This window comes from Caretta caretta, chromosome 9, assembly GCF_965140235.1.
Source record: "Caretta caretta isolate rCarCar2 chromosome 9, rCarCar1.hap1, whole genome shotgun sequence".
Lineage (NCBI taxonomy): Eukaryota > Metazoa > Chordata > Testudines > Cheloniidae > Caretta > Caretta caretta.
Genome location: NC_134214.1, coordinates 18,512,285 through 18,533,284, shown reverse-complemented (window position 1 = coordinate 18,533,284; position 21,000 = coordinate 18,512,285). Strand labels below are relative to the sequence as shown.

The 21,000-nt window shown below is 40.3% G+C and overlaps 1 protein-coding gene across 5 annotated transcripts in view; it reads right to left on the bottom strand.

Moving 5' to 3' along the window:
- ZBBX (zinc finger B-box domain containing) overlaps nucleotides 1-19,360 on the bottom strand; it is a 54,699-nt gene extending 35,339 nt beyond the window's left edge. Inside the window, exons 1-8 of one of the 5 annotated variants that reach the window (XM_048863995.2) lie at nucleotides 19,187-19,248; nucleotides 17,386-17,598; nucleotides 14,270-14,403; nucleotides 12,889-13,005; nucleotides 10,872-10,965; nucleotides 7,297-7,345; nucleotides 6,795-6,904; nucleotides 6,202-6,297 (exon numbers count right to left, since the gene is read on the bottom strand). In XM_048863995.2, coding sequence (XP_048719952.2) covers nucleotides 6,202-6,297; nucleotides 6,795-6,904; nucleotides 7,297-7,345; nucleotides 10,872-10,965; nucleotides 12,889-13,005; nucleotides 14,270-14,337 — 534 coding nt within the window. In that variant the 5' untranslated portion in view covers nucleotides 14,338-14,403; nucleotides 17,386-17,598; nucleotides 19,187-19,248. Of the gene's footprint in view, nucleotides 1-6,201; nucleotides 6,298-6,794; nucleotides 6,905-7,296; nucleotides 7,346-10,871; nucleotides 10,966-12,630; nucleotides 12,668-12,888; nucleotides 13,006-14,269; nucleotides 14,404-17,385; nucleotides 18,847-19,186 lie in introns of those variants that run through there. The other 4 variants (XM_048863994.2, XM_048863996.2, XM_075132138.1 and 1 more) reach the window with 4 other exon arrangements.
- Nucleotides 19,361-21,000: the final 1,640 nt, after the last annotated feature.

Below are 21,000 nucleotides of genomic sequence, written 5' to 3'. Positions count from 1 at the left end.
ATCAGGTAGCTCTGAAGTGAGTGATCTGTTGGCACCCCATCTAATCCATCAGAATTGATATTTTGAAGTGGATGGTTGGAAAGACGAAGGTTGAGGGTCCAACGGTTTGTGCTTTGCGAATCTGGACTCTCTCTTTTGTAGTTCATAAAAGCGTTGAGATTGATATGTGATTTAAGAGAGGGATAAGAACTGCATTTACTCTTCTGTCCAGATGCATAAATCCCCAATGACTGAAGCATAGCCCTGGAATCTTAGAGTTTGTGGAGGGATGATCTTTGAGTTTTGTTTTCCGCAAACAATTTGGTGTCTTTGAACGGAAGGTCCTCCACAGTTTCTGTAGTTCCTTGGGGAAGCCAGAAAAATGTAGCGAAGAGGCTCCTTGCATTACTACTGCTGTGGAGATGGATCGGTATCAGTCATGTTGAGCACTGACTGGAGTGCCATCTTGGTCACCAGTTGTCCTTCATAGATAATGGCCCTGAACTGATCTCTGTAAGATTCTAGAAACTGATAAATAAATTGAATTTGGAATAATCAAAGTAGTCGTATTTTGCTGTTAGCGCTTGATAATTCGCTCTGCGGAATTGTAGATTGGCACGAAGGATGCAGGGGCCTGCCATAAAAGTTTGGCTGGATCCAAGAGAGCCTCATTGATGGGGAGGGCTACTCTCAATGAAGAAAAGGAGTGTAAAATGTCTATCAGTTTATGCTGTGATTCTTTTACCTCCTCTAGAGGTAACTGCAGAGTGTCTGCCACCCCCTTAGCTAAGTCTTGAAAGAGACAGCAGAAGGGGCATCACTGCCTCATCTGGTGAAGGGGACAAAATGTTGGTCAGAAGTGTGACCTCTTCATCAAGGTCCACCTCCTGTTTCTCCCTCATCTCTTCGGGAGGTTCAGTGGCTCTAGATCAGTGGTTCCCAAACTTGGTTCGCGGCTTGTTTGGAGTAAGCCCCTGGTGGGCCACAAGATGCTTTGTTTTCCTGGAGCATCTGCAGGTACGGCCACTCACAACTCCCAGTGGCCATGGTTTGCCATTCCCAGCCAATGGGAGCTGCGGGAAGCGGTGGCCCAGCTCACACTGCTTCCCGCAACTCCCATTCGCCAGGAACAGTGAACCACCACCACTGGGAGCTGCAAGCAGCCATACCTGCAGACACTCAGGTAAACAAAGTGTCTCTGGGCCCACCAAGGGCTAACCCTGAACAAGCTGCGAACCAAGTTTGGGAACCACTGCTCTAGACGCAGAGGCTAATGGAAGGCACTTCATTAATTTGTAATGGGCCACGCTAGATGCCCAGTAGGCATAATGTCTATACGCCTCTCACGGGTCCCATTGGGATGGCAGGAAAGGTCCCAGTGGCTGGCACCATAGTTGTCCATATCAGGGTGGTTGAGGGCCCGATGGACTGTACAGCTGTGAAGGCCCAGACTGGTAATGGGCACTATAGGGTGCATGAAAGGAGCGATGGGAAACAAGCTCCTCCTACTCGCTATCAGACTCTCCACTGGACAATGGTGGTGCATAGCATAGTGCTGGTGGTGACTCCCGAGTTCGGGGTAGACTCAGTACCGAGCAGCGGAGACTCAGGTACATTAGATATTGTAAAGTCTTTCAAGCATCTGAACTCCTGTGTTGCTGGGGAGGTCAATACCAGCGATGGCTGCTGGTGCGGAGACGACAGTACTGACCAGGTCAGCAATGTATGCCAGGCTAAACGCGCCAGCGTTGTTTGGCATACCATTGATGGTACTGAGGCATTGCCCATACAGAGGATTCTTCCCCTAAGCATGGTCTCGGTCTTTATCTCTGCCAGTCAATACCATAGCTTCAGTGCCTGTGCCCATCAGATTTTTAGGCATGTCAATGCATCCTGCTGAGACAGTACCGTCTGAGATCTGGGTACCATGTTTGGCCAGCTCCAGTGCCATTGGTACGGACGATACCGAACATGCCAGGGATCTTTTCCAGCTGGTTTGGGCTCATTCTGGGGATTCACAGCTCTCTTTTTTTGAAGCCTTATGTGAGTGTCTCATGGTTTTAGTTCACCACCTTTGGATTTGGAGGGCTCCTGTGAAGACTCCCATTTGGGTAAATCTTGGCATGGGTCTGAAGGAGGTTGGAGAGCTGCCTCCATTAGAAGGAGTTTAAATCTGAGCTCCCTGTCTTTTCAAAATTGCGGCTTCAGTTGCTGACAAAAAACACACTTCTGGGGTTTTCCCCGAGGCAACAGACACTATAAGAATGTCCGTCCATTACAGGGAAGGCCTCTTTACATGAAAGGCATCTCTTAAACCCCAGTGAACTAGGCATACCCTGGAGAAAGAGAAAGAAGAAGATAAAGTTTTGGGGTTTTTAAAAACAAAAACAAATATAAAAAGATTAGTAACTATTTAATTTTGAACAACAGAGTCAACGATCCGATGAACAGACTGCTAATACCTCCATCTATAGCCAGGAGTGGTTGAGAAGAAACTGAGGGTGGGGCTGAATGCACACACTGGTTAGCTTCATGGCAGAGCATGAAGAAGGGACAGCATATGTGCAGGCCAAACAAATACTGCTATCCAAAGTTCTCTAATCAGCTGCACAGGGACGCAAAAACACCTATAGTGGATCACTATTCGAAGAAGAAGGAGTGTTACAATTATATTCTTAAAATGTGTTTAAGCACAGTCGTCCTTAGAAAAAGGAATGTATACTTGATTCTCTGACCAGCTCTGTCTTCAGGCAAAGACAATGAAGGTCCATATTTACATACCAGGTAAACAAAAATATCAAGCTAACAAGTGGGGGAGAAGGTAGCATGGCTTCTATGCCCCAGCAGGATAGAAAAACTAAGTCTGGGTTTTACTTTTCAAAGAATACATTGCAAAGGTTTACTGGTCTATACAGACAGGTGGACTGAAGGTCAAGAGATAAGCAATTGAACCAACTGATTACACACAATATTACTATATTATCGAAGTGTACGGAGCTAATGAGACACCGGTGATTAATAGCATTGTGAAATGTATGTATTAATACAATATGAGGAAATATGGATACTGAATGATATTATACTTTAAAGTCTATGGCCAAACATGGAGAAACAGGTTTCCTGAGAGATAAGAGAAAAGTTAGCTATCTACCAATTAAATTAAGCAAGTTGCAACCAGAAACAATGGAAGCCAAATTTACATAGAAATCAGCAAGGAAGTGGGGAGTCCACAGGAAGGGAAGAACAGCATGAAGTCATCCTGCTTCTTGAAACAAAGTCACTGAAGTTTGGAAGATATAAGCAAAGGCAGAAACCATATTTGGGATCCATCACCAGGCAGACAAGGGAACAGAGCTCTTGCAAGCTGAGAAAGATGTGTCCTTCAACCAAGGGTGGGGGAGGGAGTCTCTGTCTCTGGGAAATGACTATAGGTAAGAAAAAACATCTTGAACAAACCCTGTACCTTGCTAGATTAAGTTTTAGATTTTTAGATGTGTGTTTTCACTTCTGTTTGCTAGTAACCCTTTCTAACTTTATTTCTTTTATGTGCCACCACTTAACCTAAATCCTAACGTTAATAATTTGGTTTATTTTTACTATGAGAAAACTCAGTGCTGTGTTTAAGCAGAATTGTGCACTTATCCCAGTTAAGTTAATAAGCTGTGACGTGCTTGTGTGTCTTTAGAGGAACAAACAAACATTATTTCTCTGAACTGCCCAGCAGATGGCTGGACATTGCAGAGCACACAGGTCTGGGGAAATTCAGGACTGGGAGTATGTTTGGGTCACCTTGCGGGAAGTAACCCAGGCTGGTGGAAGCCAGAGTGGGGCTCTCGGGCTATACAGGCTGCTGAGCTCAGAGCTGCTGAACCAGGTCTGTCTACCACACAACCACTTCAGGGTTTGACCAGCATGCTTGTAGGTTGGTTGTGAACATCCCAGGCTGGAAGCTACAGAAACAAAGCATTGTAAGGCACCTATGGTTGCATGGCAAATGGTGTCACAACCCCTCAACTGGTCTGGACTGCACCCCTGAAGACCAGGACAATCTGCCCCGATTCACTGTATGATCTGGTATAAAACCCTTAATCTCGGTGTGTCTCAACTTCCCCATTTATAAATAAAAATAACAATTTTTCCTCCTTTATAAAGCATTTTCAGATCTATGAATGAGACTGCAAGTTATTATTATTAATTATTAATACTCCAACCTTATGTTCTGAATGTACAAATTGTGAGAACTGATAGATCAAATAGATTTGATATATCACTGTTTGTGACTGTTCAATGTAGAGAAAATGCTTTTAAATCCAGCCAAAATAGCTGACAGAACACATATATCTTGCTGTATAAGGTGGGCTAGTAACACGGGTCCAAGAAGATGATTTACTACCTGCTTTTCTACACTACTGACTATCATCCCTCAATGTGCTGGGTCATCCTGTAACTCTCTTAATTTTTTCCTCTTAATGTAATCTTTCAAATAATACACTCTGAGCATGCATCATTCTAACAAGAACACATTAATCAGAGCAACAACTTTGATAATTTATAGCATTACTAAAAAGATTATACTTTTGGGGGGAAAAGGTCTGACATCTGCAAATAAATTTCAGTGAGAGAAAGTACCATAAGATTGTCACAGGGCACATCTTGACAATCAAACATTGTCATTGTCCAAAAATACAGTTTGACTTGGTAATAAACACAAATTAAATGGAAAGGAAACATTTAAGTTTCCTAAGATTCAGTCAACATGCTGTTATACATATTCCCTATATTTACAATAATTTTCATATTTATCTTAAAGTAATTTTGTTTCTCTCCACGGAAGAAAGTCTAAACACTTCTACATACAGAACTCCTGACTTGTTTTCTCTTTGATTCATTAAAACAGCCCATAAAACAGTTCAACCATAATTAATGTATCAACGAAACAAAATAAAAAGTAGGATAATTTTATATAATTTCTACAAATTGAACTGCATAAAAACACCACCTCATTTAACAAAAATCAAATACTGTTTGATGTGTAAAATGGAAGAAACAGCGGATCTAAAAATTGGACAAAAGTTATTACCATGATCAATTTATGTAATATAGCAAAATGTGATGAATGAGAAGTAAAGCAGTTTTAAATAAGTGTGTTATTATAATTTTATGCAGAAATCCTTACAACAGTGGTCATTGAAATGTTATTGATACATCAAAAGAATACATAGTACAAATAAAGCTGTACTTTAAAGATGATTTTTTTAATGCTGTTAACTCAGGCCCAAATGACAATGAACTATACTACTTTACAAAGAACATTACACTTTTCAGATTTCACCATCGTTTAATTATTTGTTGTTCTGAAAAAAATAAATCTTTCCAATTATATCACTATCATTTTCACCAATATGGGATTGTTCATTTCACAGACAAGAGCTAATTGTATATGGGAATTCTCTACTATTTGAGTGACAGATTTATAGGCCGTGTAGCATAAAACCACCCCTCCCCCAGTCTGTGGAGGTTTATGTATGCAAAGTCTCTTCAACTAACAACCTGCCGGCTGCTTTTTAGAACCTTGTGGCATGACAGTTATTTTAGTCATATTTTTTCCCATGAGAAATCAAAAGACTGTAAAACCTATTAGTGCACAGAGTAAGAACTGTACATTTTTTTCCAACATTAGAATCAGTATAATATACATTTGCTGCGTTTTACAGGAAGTTTCTGTACAAACACTAAAGCTCCTTTTAATTAAAATATGTTCATTTTTCTTAGGTAAAATTTAAAAGCACCACTTTTTATAAATTGTAATTAAAAAACACTGCATGGAACAAAACTCAGCTTATTTTTAACCCAACTGATCTTAAAATTTAGCTTGCTTATGAAGTATAAATACTATTCATATGCATCAGTGTTTCTAGGATCAGGCCTCAGAAACACAGTTTGGTATAAATAAAGATTGTGGGGTATTAAAAAAAGTTGATGACCTTATTATAAAACAAAATCTCTAACCTACTGATGACTGAAATTGAAACGTATATTAAAGATGTAATAATAAATGCATCTGCTACAAATAAATGCAGAAAAATATGTCCTTGTGTGACAAAAAAGGCTTCTGATGAATGAAAACGTTTAAGAATTGCATTTCTTAAACAATTAAGTTTTGAACTATTTACAGAGACAATTTTTATTATAAATACAAGATTATCCAAAAAAAGTCCCTACCTGCAAAGGAATCATTCTATGGAGCTTCAGTGCCCCCTTCTGGTGGACTCTGGCAAAGCAACTACCACAGTAATCTTCCCCACATTCTAAGCATACCTTGAACAAAAAGACAGATTTCAGAGGAGCCGTGTTAGTCTGTATTCGCAAAAAGAAAAGGAGTACTTGTGGCACCTTAGAGACTAAAATTTATTTGAGCATAAGCTTTTGTGAGCTACAGCTCACTTCATGCATCCGATGAAGTGAGCTGTAGCTCACGAAAGCTTATGCTCAAATAAATTTGTTAGTCTCTAAGGTGCCACAAGTACTCCTTTTCTTGAACAAAAAGTAACAGCAGCAAAAATGGGTTCATGATATACAGTTACTGCTGAGGATATTTTCCCTTATTCATATTTTCCAAAATGTTACAAATAAAACTTGAGGAAATAAAATTATATTTTTTTAGGGGGTTCCACTAATTAATGTATACACGCCTCATATTAATTTGGTCATAATTAGACATTTTAAAAGAGGATTATTTTAAATTAATCCAATCCAAAGCCCATTGGCTAGCTTTCTATACTCAAATATTAATACTTTTGCTGCCATCTACTCACCAGTAAAGCATTTTTGGCCTCACACTGTCCACATGCCTTCCCCTTCATTTTAGGTTTTTCAGGGATTGCAACATTTGCCATTTTATGTATAAATGGCTGTTTCATTGGCTCTGGAAAAATACAATGGAAGGCAAAAAAAGAGATCAATATTTTATAAGACATTAAGCATGTATTCTGACTGATGGGAGTGGATATTTTGGTTCCATATACTTCTTTTGAACCCCCTTAAAATTCAGTATGTTAAAGTCTTCAACACAACTATTTAAATGTTCTTAAGAAAAAAATATCATCATGCAGCACATAGGAAAATAAAATTTAGTAAGGCTATTAATTTTAATTTTAGGCTTCTTAGTGGTGGTAACTATAAACAGTAAAGGTTCTTTTTTTCTAAACTATGAAAAGTATCTTCCAAACTATTTAATTAACAACCTCTAAGGAACACATAAAATATTAACATATAATAATATTTTATTTTACTTGGTGAATACAAACATCACTTTACCATGAATCTGTTCTTTGAGTATCTTCAATTTCACTTTTCCTGAAGAAACCTATAGTGAAACATTTATACATGTATATACAGAGAAAAGTAAAAGAATTATAAATAAATATAAATACAAAATATAGCCACTGAAGTATGCATGTTAAAATGCTACGTTAATGACAAAAAAATATATTTGACTAATGATTTTCTAAAAAATGATGTTTTCATTTTAAAAGATACAAATAAGCAATGTTTGTCATATTCATGATTTCTGTGACAAAAATCATGAATTTTACCGGGTTTTCATAAAAAGCATGGTCTTTGTTACCCCAGCATGACATGATCTACCAATGTGATGTGACTGTGAAAAAGGCAAATGCAATCCTAGAATGTATCAGGCAAGGTATTTCCAGTAAAGATAGGAAAATATCGATGCCATTGTACAAAGCACTAGTAAGACCTCTTCTGAAGTTCTGTATACAATTTCGTATACAAAACCCATGTGTAGCAAAGATTAATTCAGACTGGAACAGATATAAAGATGGGACACTGGGATGATTGGGGAATACAGAGCCTAATTTATGAGAGGAGACTAAGAGATATTGGCTTTATCCTAGCAAAATGGAGGCTGAGAGGGATACAACTGCTCTATATAAATACATGGGGGCGGGGGGAGGCACGGTGAACACGAAGGATGGAGAATAGAGAATACCTATTAATGCTGCAGGCCAACATTAGTATGAGAACAAACAGGTATAAACTGGCCATGAATACATTTAGACTGGAAATTAAAAGAATGTTTCTAATCATCAGAGGTGCGAGGTTGTAGAACAGCCTTTCAACAGTAGCGTACCAAACAACCTAACTAGTTTTAAAACGAACTTGTTCAGTTTATGAATAGGATTATATGATGGGGTTGCCTGTAATAGCCGGGGATTGGACCTGATGGCCCAGGTGGTCCCTTCCAGTCTTATGTTCCTGTGTAAGGCTAACCAGCAATTCACAATCCAAGACAGCTAGGGAACCTCCAGTAACAGGACCTTACTGCCCGGGGCTGAGGCCTCTGTTCCACCTGCCCCACACCATCTCATATTGCCTAAATTTTATTTAAATGCCATTCACACAGTCTATTGTGCAGAGTACAAGCAGCTGTAAAGAGCTCTATATATCTCCTTCTGCAACAGCCTTCTGCGACTAGACCCCCATTTTCTAGGGCAATAATTGATCACTTTCAAAAAATTCTCCTGCATTTTCCCTTTCAAACATAGAGAAGTCTACAGTGCACCCACACTTTCCACCCCTTGTGCATGTTACACTATTGCCTTTTTGAAATTGTTGCCCTATGTGTCTTTACCAAAACTGACAGCTTCAGCCGGAGTTTGAAGTATCAGCAGCTGTAATTGAGCAACTTGCCTCAAAAAGGAGAGAAAAAAAGGGGAGGGGGTTAAAGAAAACCTTTTCAATCTCACCCTCTTTTAATCATACATGAGTAGGTAATGTTATTGAAATTGAGTATGTTAACTAAAAACACCTTCATAACAAACAGCTGCTCTTTCAACGCCTTCAAATAACAAATGCCACTACTTGGTCTAAGGTTGTAAATGTCTCTTTCTGGACTTATATGAATTTTATTATATAAAGTTTCTAATGAGCTCTATTAAGTAAAGCTTGCAGTTCAGGATGAGCTTGGCTTCCTGAAGAAACACAGTGAGAAACTCCCTCTTTATGCATTATTCAGCCCAATTTGTATGCATCTCTCGATAAATCAATTTGAGCTCAAGGAATTAGGAAGCATATCTTTACTTCTAAGCTGAATTTAGACCATTTAGACTTGGGTATCCTTTTAGGATTCTTCATACTAGTTGAGACTGTGAGCAAAGAAAACTGATTTTGCCATCAGAACCAGTATTTTTAGCAGAGATCATAAACATAAATTGTTTGACTCAGTAGGTAGCTCTTGAATCACATGCAGTGCAAGCATGTGTCAATTAATACCACAAGGCCAAAATCCTTAGCTAACAAAAACATGAATCTATTTTCCAAGAGCTGTGACACTCAGGAATGTATGTTATAGGTGGCGCTAGTAGCACTGGCTACAATTAAGGTTCCCCAATACTTCTCATTATAAGAATATGTTTTCAACTGCTTATAAGTTTGCCAAACAAACTGTTTGGACTGAAATTTCCCAAGCAGGCTGAATATTTTTGTAAGGTTTCACCAAAAATAGTTCAACCATTTCTGTGAAGGAGATTAGGGAAAAATACATTATTTTGCCTGTGTTAAAAAAAAAAAAATTCTCAAACATTTTGTTGAGAAGCTCTAGCACACTGCATACTTTGGAGAATGGACTTGATATTTGGCCTGGGTATTGTTTTTAGTACCAGGGATATGCCTTTTACTGCTCTTGAGAAAAAAATGCCGAAGTTATAAACCTTGGAAAAATCTGAACGTGCACATGTTTTATAGAGACTTGCCAGAGCTTTCAGCTGAAATTCGTAAAGATTCTGTCTGCACTTGGCATGCTCCAACCCAGGGATGCAGGGACTGAGCAGGATTTTGCCTGCAATTGCTGTAGCACTGGACATCAGAACTGAGAACAAGGACAATATCTCTTCTGTGCTCTCAGTAATGCCCGCTTTGCTGGCACCCAGGCAGCATGGAGGAGAAAGCAAACTGATTTGAATGTAGACATAACAAGAGCTAGGCTGGGGGCAAGTAGCAGAGGGAGTAGATTCCAAAAAGCAGCCTGGGGGTAGAGGAGAACAAGACACTGAATGATGTATGAATCCTGTGGTAAAAAGGATAGGCTATTATTTTAATTAAAAAGACTATCATAATGCAAGTGCACAAGAGAACAAGAAGACTAAATTAAGATTTCACAGGCAACCTTAATTCCAGTGTTCCTTAACTTCTGAGTGCTTGACTTTGCAACCATAACATTCTTTTAATGTTGTTGTTTTGTATGTACATTTCACTTTGCAGAATATACCTGTTTATCTTGAATTTCCCCTTAAGCTAAATGTTAGTATCTCCCTAAAGAAAACTGATTACAAATTTTTTATAGAAGAAAAGTCTGAAAATGTTTCCTGGTAAAAGTTTTCTACACACACACACAAAATACTTTGGACAGTAAATATGACAAATTTAGCTAATACAGCATACTACAATTTGATCATTCAAACAGATCTGTACTTGGGTCTTATCTAATGCCCACTGAAATTAATGGGAAGATTCCCAAATGACTGCAGTGAGCACTGAAGCTGTTCTTGTAGAAGTAGCACAACCTTACCCCTTAACTAACCTAATTTATGTAATACAACATAACACCAAACAATTATTTCAAATACTGTAGTCCAGAACTGAATCTTCCTTTAGCTCAGTAGGATAGTATATGCTCTGTGCAGAAAAACAAATACCTTTGAAATGTTACTTATAAAATATTCCATTTCTCATCTTAATACAATATTTAAAACTGTCTTATTAATTCAGTTGCATTACACCAAAATAGTGAATGACTGACTGTAACCCACAAAAACCTCTTCTAAATCTTGTATCTTATGAGACTATCTGCAAATCCAATGAAATTTTTGTACCTTAACAACATTTTCTCTATTTTGTGACCACACTTGAGGTTGAATGCCCAATGGTCCTGCCTGTCCAGATTGCCAACGACAGCCACTTGATCGTCTAGGAAAAAAACAGTACCCTAAACTTAATTACTAAGCATATTTCTCCTGTAAATTGGGGTGGATGAATCATTTTCCCAATATGCAGATTTGTAGTTAATAGCAACAAATAGGATACCAGAAAAATGAGGAAAAAATCATCTCTGTAGAAGCACTGATTCCTGAAACATAACTCCCCTTTAATTTTGATTGCTTTCATGTCAAGATTGAAAACCTGAAAGACTGACAAAGTAACTCTTGTTGGATAATTTACCAAACTAAGTATTTTTTTTACTGTCATATATAAACCTGCACATTACATTAGTTTCCTGGATGTTTACAAGTAGTTTGCTTTAATGACATGCCCCCAGAAGTAGATATCATTCCACTGTGAAAACTATCTACCCAGACAGTTGCTTTGACAATATCCATCAGCTTTTAAAATCCCTTCATTGTCTCCCATGCCAATTTCCACAGCAGATTTATGCTTGTTGTTACCTTCAAGGTCCTGCACAATTTAGTACTATTTGCCTTGTCATTTAGCTCTCTTTCACCTCAACCAACACACACAACTCAGTGCTTCTTTACTATCCATCTCCTTGCCTTCTTTCATGCAGCTCCTAAGCCTGGAAGTTTCCTCCTGGATCTAGTCTACTATGATTCTATACTCTCTTCTCTCAAAACATGCTTCTTCCACAAGATCCATAAATCCTAGCCCTCAGCTCAGAGAGAGAGAGAGATGGAGTAAGAAAAAGTGCAAGAGAGATTTTAAAAATTGTGGAACTAACGTGTGTGCCTAATGTCAATTCTCAGTCGTCTACTTCTCTTGCTTTCTCCCCATCCCTTCTGTCCTCTACCTGCTCTCTCTTTAAGTAGGAATAAATGTAAATAAGATCCTGTGTCTTTGTTTTTGCCTGAAAAGCGTTTAGTACACGATCAGTGCTACATAAATTGAAAAATTAAGAACAGTAGCAGCACCTCTACGATAGCCTATCTTGAACTGATTAGTTTTGAGGAGCAGCCAAGCTGGTGGTCTCAGTCTCAACATTTTGTCAACGCATAAAGGCAACTAGAACCCAGCTTTAATTGCTCTGAGAAAAAGGAATTTAGAAATGAATTACTATGATCCAATGCAATTAATGGCACTTAGTGCTCAAATAGCATTTTATACCTTTTAAAGTACTGTACAAACATTAATGAATTTATCCTTATAACACCTCTGTGACGCACGAAAATAAGTATTATCCACATTTTACAGATAGGGAAGCAGACACAGAGGTTACAGTTATTTGGTAATGTCACACAGTGAGTCACTAGCAGAGCCAAGATTTGTCTACGGCTCGGCTCGTTTCACCAGACAATGGTACCTTCCTAAATGGGTTCTTTCCATCATATATAAAACTATTACAATGTTCCAGTCCTTTTGTGATGTTATGTACATGCATTTAACTCACTAAAACAGTGACAAAGTGAAATACACTAGGAGATACAGGGTACTGATTGGCTGATTTAACTCCAACGTTACAATTTCACTGGGAAAAAAAAAGAATGTCGGGGGGGGAAGGAAACTGGCTGGCAGTTCTAATATCATATTCCACTGGGGAGGAGAAATAGAAATGATTGTGACATCAGAAGTAAATCAACCAATCTCACAGGAGAAACTGTAAAAAAAAAAAAAAATACCCACCAAGCAAAAAACATGCTTATCACAGGACAGCGCGAGGCTGTGGAGAGGAAAAGAAAAGAAAAGAGGAGATAAAAGACAGAATAGGGTAAACAAATAAAAAAAGCAGGGAAAGGAAACAGCTCAGAGGGAATAGTGCAGAACACTACCAAAAATGCTAGTCTTTAGATGGGTTATCCACAAGTGATTTTTCAAAAGAACACACATCTCATTGTGATTCCTTGATTTTACAGTTAAAAATTCCAAAGAAATTTCACCTACTCCCTCCTCTCTTCTTTTTCTCTGCTCATATTAGATTGTAGTTGCTGTAGTTTCTTCTCCATCTCCTTGTTTTCTAGTTCTAACTGTACTTTCTCCAACTTCAGCTCTCGTACATTTCTAGAGAAATTAAATTGAAACATTCAAATGTGTATTAGCAAGAAAATTATAAAGACGTTGATCAGAACATGAAGGAGAATGAAAACAGATATCTGAATACATTTTAAGCAGTTTTAACAACTTTTAATATTGAAGTATGTAATCCGTATCCCCCATAGCAAGCCTAAAACTCCAGCTCTGACAACTACACCATTTGTCAGACAGGGCTATTTTCAGGGCTAAAACAGCTGTGCATGCCCAGGAATGCTTAACCACAAAAGAGGAGTTTGCTGGAACTAGTAAGCTCCGTCGCTCCCCTGAACTTGTGGATGAGTGACCAGGAGAGATGGAGATCTACTCCACTCCACTCTCCTCAGCCCCTGCGTGACCTGAGTGGATTCAGGCATGTAGGAGGAGAAAAGAAAGGGGGATAGGCATGCCCTTCCTCCAACCTAGGGCTATTTTCAGGGCTAAAACTACTTAACCAGCAAAGCCTTCCTAGTATGGACACAGTATAGTAATTAAACTGTGTCCATACCAGCACTTATACTGGTATAGCCATGTCAATAAAACAAGCAAAACAAAACATATCCCTAACCAACATAGCTATTCTGGTAAAAGTTTTAAGCCTAGACAAGTCCCTTAAAGCACAAAGAATTTTGAAGACCAGGGAGTAGATTTTGCGCTGCATTCTGAAGTGGACAGAAAAATGGACCCTGGAGATTTCTGAGGCTTGGAACATGTTCAGTCAGGGGATAAGCCACTATATTTTGAACAGAATGAACTTTGGGAGATATCAGTGGGGCAGGGGGAAAATGAATGGTCACCATCAAGAAAGTGAGGATAGGATAGATTTAGGACTTGCCTACTTTGAAAAGTTATAATGGTAATGTTATGTGGGTTAGGGGTGTGATTTTTTTTTTTTTTTACCGACATAGCTATGCTGATATAAGACCCTATGCGGTAACTGCATCCATACTTGGAAGATTTTGCTGGTTAACTATGCTGGAAAACCCTCTATAGGGTACACAAGGCCTTAATAAAAACAGTATATATTAGATAATCTGCATAGCAATAATTCCCACGAATAAATTCAGTAAGAAGGTTAAAAAAAACCTAAGGAGGAGGAGGCAGATAAGAATAAGAGCCTGGAAAAACAGTAGTAGAGAGACATATCTATGATTCTTACTTTTGTGCAAACATAACCTCATACTTAATGTTGCATATAAAGTTATTAAAAATGTAAAGTCAACATTTCTATCATAGTCAGAAGAAATGCACTTACTTCACTTTTAATTTTACGGAAGTTCCAGTCTTTGAACCTGGCAGTATTACAAAGTCATTGATGTTCATGATTCCCAGTGCGAACTCTTCTCAAAAAAATCAGAATGATTTGTGAAATTCTTTGTGGTTAGTAACCTGTTCAAATTGAACAACCGGATTGCAATTAATATGTTAGAGCATTGTAATAGTTTTTACAATTTTTAATGTACAGGAAAAAGAGTTGGAAAGCAGAAATGCATTATATAATATGGCAATAAAATGCTAAAGAAAATATAAATTAAACTAAAATAACTTTTAGAGCATTTATATGAAACTCTGGGCCACATTCCATTCTCAGTTACACCCATGCAAATCCACTGAATACAATGTGGTTGCATGGATTAACCAAGGTTGAACTTGGTTCAGTATTTAATAAAACATGGCTTTCTTGAAGACTACCTATAGAAAAGATGGACAAAATAAGGTCCAAATACCAGTGCTAAAATGAGCACTAACAGGCGGCAAAGTCAGAATAAAATCACAGTAAAGTATTAGGGAAGCTGAAAGCTATCATATATCAAGCACAAATCCATACAAAATGGTAACTATATGTTTTTTTTCGGGTTTCTGCTATACTCTCCAGAATCAAAGATCTTGACTATACTTTCAATTTTTTATTTTTATTCTTTTAATCTCAGTTATGACATGCTCATGTGATCCAGTTTCAACTTTGTAAAGACAAAACCATAGCATGGGCATGTCTATATGTGTCATGACACTAATCATGTTTATTTCATTGCATTTTGGGAAAAGTCTCACAATCAGAAGTACGAGCAACCTGAGAGACAATGCACTCTGGCATGGCCTACTACCAAGATTTCTGGAATGGCTGAAGATCATGTTGTGCAGACATGGTTTAGAGAGTTCCAACTACATAGTAGAATGACATTGTTACAGCCTAACCACAGGAATACAGCCATAAGCCAGCCTAGGATGCTGGCAAGGATGACTCATGATTAGCAGTCACAGTTTCTTAATGCACACTAAACACAAACCATCTTTAGAGCCAATCATGTTGCTAACTGGTTAAAAACTTGGTTAAAAATCCTAGTACAGAAGGACTGAAAATGGTGACCATTTTAATGCTGAAAGAAGTGTCAGAAACATGCACCAAGTGCATTTATCTAATGTGACTGGATGCCCTTGGAAAGACTTGATGCTCCATTCATCTCAATGGATGTTCAATAATAAAAAAAAAGAATCTGCTTTCAGAGGACGTGTGTTCTAGCAGCAGTGAGGCAGTTAAACAAGCTGGCACAGCTATTCTACTTTTGATTCAGACTCTGAAAAATTAAAAACCCATACGACAAAGAACTGAGGCCAGTTTAGTGGCCTCAAGTAGTATTTTTTAAAACTATATTTCTAAGGCATTGTTTAGATTTAATGCCTGTAACACCGTTGTGACAGATATGGCAGTTGTCTACAATATTCCTGAAGAAAACCTATTGAACTATTATCTGCTGATTACCTGTTCCTGTAGTCTCAAAATCAAAGGTCTAAGATGTATAAAGAAAAAACTAACCTATTCATGGATATTCTAGTTCTGAATCTGAGACAGCTTTGAATTTGTAACCACTGAGAAAACCTAGCTGTGGATCTCGAAGGCTGACACTACCAGAGGTTGGAGTTGGGATGACTTCTGCTAAGCTTTTTAGCTTGCACAAAGGTTCTTTTATTTTTTTTGTTTAATCTTTTCTCTGTAACGCTTTCATATTAAGAATAAATGTGCTTGTTTAGCAGGGCCGCCCAGAGGATTCAGGGGGCCTAGGATCTTCGGCAGCAGGGGTCCTTCCACTCCAGGTCACTTCGCCAAAGACATGGAGTGGAAGGACCCTCCACAGCCGAATTGCTGCCGAAGATCCAGAGCGGATGAAGCGACGGCGGGTCCTTCACTCCAGGTGTGTTCGGCAGCACTGAAGGACCCCCGCCGCCAAAGTGCCACTGAAAACTCTCCTGGGGGGCCCTGAAAACTCTCCTGGGGGGCCCTGGGGGGCCTGGAGCAAATTGCTCCCACTTGCCCCCCTCCCCCGGGCAGCCCTGTTGTTTAGGAAAAGTTGTATGGTAACTTATAACTGTTGCCAATTACACTGTTTATAGCCTCTGGAGAGCAAGCAAAGCGCAGACCTGGGCCTGTTCAGGCAGTCTGGCTTGCTGGGAGTATTACAGTGTAGGCAAGGAACTTTGCAGCCTGGAAAAAAATCATTCAGGAGGGAGAGAGATGTAGGTCTCGACCCAAGAGATACAATGGCTGAGGACCCAGGAGCCTACAGTGGGTGCCTTCGAGGCTTTGACCATTTTCTTTGAAGAAAACCTGTAATAAATTATTATGCATTCTGTCTGTGCATAGGTCATGATATCACAGTACAACAATGGAAGACAAAGTAAATTCTTAGTCATTCAAAGTAAATGTTTACAAAAATACATAATCTGAAGCACTTTATGTAAAAGTAGAATTTTCAAAACAATTCTCTTTACCTTTAGCAAGTCACCTTAGGACGAGACACTAATGACCTGGTGCTGTTAGATGTATTTTTTGAAGCACCAGGTTGTTCATAAAGATAATCAGAGACAAAACACTTGACTTATTTTGGAAAAAAAAACACATGATTTCACTTTACAATTATTTACTATACAACTGGCAGTAGCAAACACCCCACTAACAGTTAAATAAAGATTTCACTGCTACACTGTTTTAGTTACATATCAATGGTATAAATGTGACATTTTACATTAACTGCACAACACTTCAGTTAATATGGACCCTACGCTGAAATCAGATCCATATGAGTGGACTTTTACAACCACGTAGTACTCCACTGACTTCAACGGGACTCCGCCTGAATGTAAAAGTATATTCATTTGGATCCAGTTGCAGGTTCAGAGCCATAGGTCGCAAAATCTTAGGATATGTTTTAGATATTTAAAAGCTAATTCAAAAAAATTGCAAGCAGCTATGCAAAGATTTCTGAGTTTTACTTATACAAATCCTGCGTGTCTGTGTATAGCTTTATCAAATGAAAAGAGGTACTTGAGTGGCAAGCAAAAATTTCAAATCATTTCTTTCATGTTGTGACTTACAGTTGAAAATTATAAATCTTTAGTGCATGCTGCTATAAAGAAGCATGTAGGAGCAGGAGTTTGCACAGCTGCGTACTAGTTTCCTTCTTGCACTGAAGTTTAATCTTGTAGTCTTCATTTTAGTAAAATGCCCAATGAAATCCCCTCTCCTTTTGTCAGCCAGGATCCACCAGTCATGCTTGCTCTCCCTCTTTCACAGCAGTCTTTTTTTAACTTTAACAGAAAATTTTATTTCCAAATATCCTTTTACTGCTAATTGGAATCCTAGCAAAAAGAAACTCAGAAAAATATCTCCTTCCTATATTTCATTCTCACCCTACCTCCCCCACTCACTTTTGGGCATTTACATCTTGCTACCTAGTCTCTTTCTCTGATTACTGCATGTTCCTAAAGCCTCTTTGCCGTGCTGCCTCCTCACCCCATTTTGTTTCCATTTCCCCATTTTCTTTCTTCCATGGGTCTTCCCTATTTTATCTCCCTTTCACTTTCCCCTAACTTTAAAGGACATAGTTGACACCAATCTTCCCTCTTGCCAAGGAAAGATGGAGTGGCTTCCTTCAAAGTTTGTCAATGTTTCTTTCAAAAGTTTACACATGAATATTGACTTAATACAGCTTTGAAACTTTACTATACAAAAGAAAAATGCTGCTTTTAACCATTTTAATTTAAACAAACACAAAAACAGTTTCCTTACTTTGTCAAATCTTTTTTTAAGACTTTCCCTTTTTCTTAGTAGTTTACATTTAACACAATACAGTACTGTATAGTATTTGCTTCTTCTCCTCCCCACCCCCACCCCCGCCATCTCTGCTGTCTGACTACATACTTTCAGCTCCAAATGAGATGTGTGGTTGACTGGTTAGTTTGTAACTCTGGTGTTCTTATGTCTGAGGTTCTACTATATTTCTAACATTAAAACACTTTCAGGCACCTACACTTGTGCTGAAGACTTCCCAAGAGAGGGCCCTTGAACTTCCTCTGCCTATTTCTTAGGCATTCAAAACCTCAAGCAAATTAAACTCTTGCCTTTAGCAATTTCATTAAAACTAACTCTTCTCCCAGCTAAGTAAGGTTCACAGGTTTGGTTGCTCCTCGGATTAGCTCTGGAGAGACAGGAGGGAGAATTTCAATGAACTTGTACAGAGATGCAACATAACCTGAATCATGAGTTAGACTTATTAAAAGTCTCATGTTTCTCTGTCCATAATGCACACAGCACTGTAGGTGATTTACACAGCAAAAAGGAAAAATAGCAGGGTGAGCAGATGTCCCGATTTTATAGGGACAGTCCCGATTTGGGGGTCTTTTTCTTCTATAGGTCCTATTACCCCCTCCCCCCTGATTTTTCACACTTGCTGTCTGGTCACCCTAAAAAATACTATAAACAGCATTCAGCTGTACCTCCATAAAGGGGGCGTTTCCATATACATGTGTAGGACTGTCTCTAGGGTACACCTCCCCAATCCCTAGGGACTCTAATGCCCCCCGGACCTTGCCCCCTCCCCCGCGCGCACTCGCACACCCCTCACCCAGGGGGCTGCTGGAAACCAAGCATCCATTCCCCCCCTCCCCCACAACCTGCTCCCGTGCTCCCACACAGGGACCGCCTGGAGTCCACTGCCTACCCCATCTCCGCTCCCCTCCCGGGGCCTGTGCCAAGGCTCCCACCACCCACCCCTACTGCCCCTCCCCCGGTCTGCTCCAATGCTCCCCCCGCCCCCAGAGGTCTGCTGGGGTCCGCTGACTGGCCACCTCCATGCCCCTCCCAGGGGCCCCGCCCGCGCACGCGGGAGCCAGGCACCTGCTTCCCCCCGGCCTAGGCTCCGGCCGCCGCTGCCTCCCTGTCCCCGAGCTGAAGGGGCGGCTCGCCCAGGCTCCCCTCACCCACACCTGCTGGCGCGGCTCCAGCGCCGTGCGCATAGCGACCGGTGTACGCGGTTCCCACGACAACTGCGACGCGGAATGTACCACTGAGACTGCCGGGAGGGTAATGCGGGGTTAGGGGAAAGTCCATTCTGGGCGGCAGGAGGGGGGAGGTAGAGGCGAATCCATGTTACACTATGGTGAAGGGAGGGGGAGTGCTCGTTTCGTGACCCTGCTGAGCAAGGGATGCTCCCCTGGTGCCCAATGGTCCAGGCCATGGCTTGCTAGTGACTTTACCTAGAGGAGTTTTTAGTTCTCAGGCAGCGCTTGCAAATAAGCACCGAGCAGCCCCTCGTAGCCCAGGGACCAAATACACCAGGGCCCTGAGCCCCACCCTGGCCTGCTTAGGCCCACACCAGCTGGGTAACACGCTATTGCCCCCAGCTGAACACGCAGCCCCCACTTAATGCAGTGCTTATCATGCATGCGGCCAATACATCCATCAGTGCGGCTACCCCCACACAAATCACATCAAGGGATTCCCCGACCCTGTATTGTCAGCTCCAGGTGTTCAAAAACCGGGATGCAGGCTACCAAATATCATGATATGACTTTTAAGTCTCAGATTTCTAAAAAATAATACATTTTGGGTTCTTTGTACGGGCCTGCTGATTACTGAATTTAGGGTGCACTAGCTTCATGTTCCCAAGCATTTCTCTCCAAACATGAGGACTTAAAACTTACATTCCACACCTGCCCAAACACACCCCTCCACCCTCCCCCCCGGAAAGCTGAGATTCTCATGTAGTACTTTGATTCTAGCAGCTGGGAGTTTAAGAAAAAGCATTGTGAGACTTGCAATGAAATCATGAGATTTGGTAAAGCTATCGCTGTTGCCCTCAAATCAGTTGGTCTTACTCCCACCACATTATCGTAATGCTGCACCGTCTTCCCCCCATCCAAGAATTCAGTTTGTACCGGCCCCATACATAGAGCTCTCTGTGGGAGGCTTAGGTGTCCTCCTTCCAGAACTAGAGGAGGAGGCTAAGAAGCTGTGAGGCATCTTGCAACCAGAACTTATCTGCTACCATAGCCACTTGTATGGTTGGCTCCCCTCACCCAGATGTTACTACACCAAGCACAGGGTTCCTCATATGTGTGGGTGCCTGTGCCACCAATGAGTGGGATGTTTGTACCCTTCTGCACTACATAGAGTTGAGGGGACCTCCAGATCATTTCATCTGACTTCATCTATCACAGGCCACCAACACCACCACCTAGCACTTGAACGCTGAACCAAGCACCCAAGGTGAGACCAAAGTATTACAGCCCACAAAAGACTAGACTTTTATGTGCCACAAGCAGATAATTGGAGGGATAAGGTACACCAGTGCTCAAGGCTTCCATAATGGCAGGGAAATGATTAAGTGAAATATACTCAGATAATCCTGACAAGTGACCCACATCCACACACTGGAGATGAAGGCAAAATAAATGAATAAACCCACAAGATCACTGCTAATGTGACCTGGGGAAAAATTCCTTCCCAATCCCACATATGGCGAGCAAAGCCTGAGCATCTGAGCAAAAACCAGACAGCCAAATCCCTGAGAGAAAGAATGATTGGAGCCACTGCACAGCAGGGGGCCCACCCCACCCAATGTCACAGCAGATTGGTTTTATGAAGGGATCCCCCTCCACTTCCACAGCTGCAGAGCTATTTGGCCCATGGCATTCTACTCCAAGCAGCAG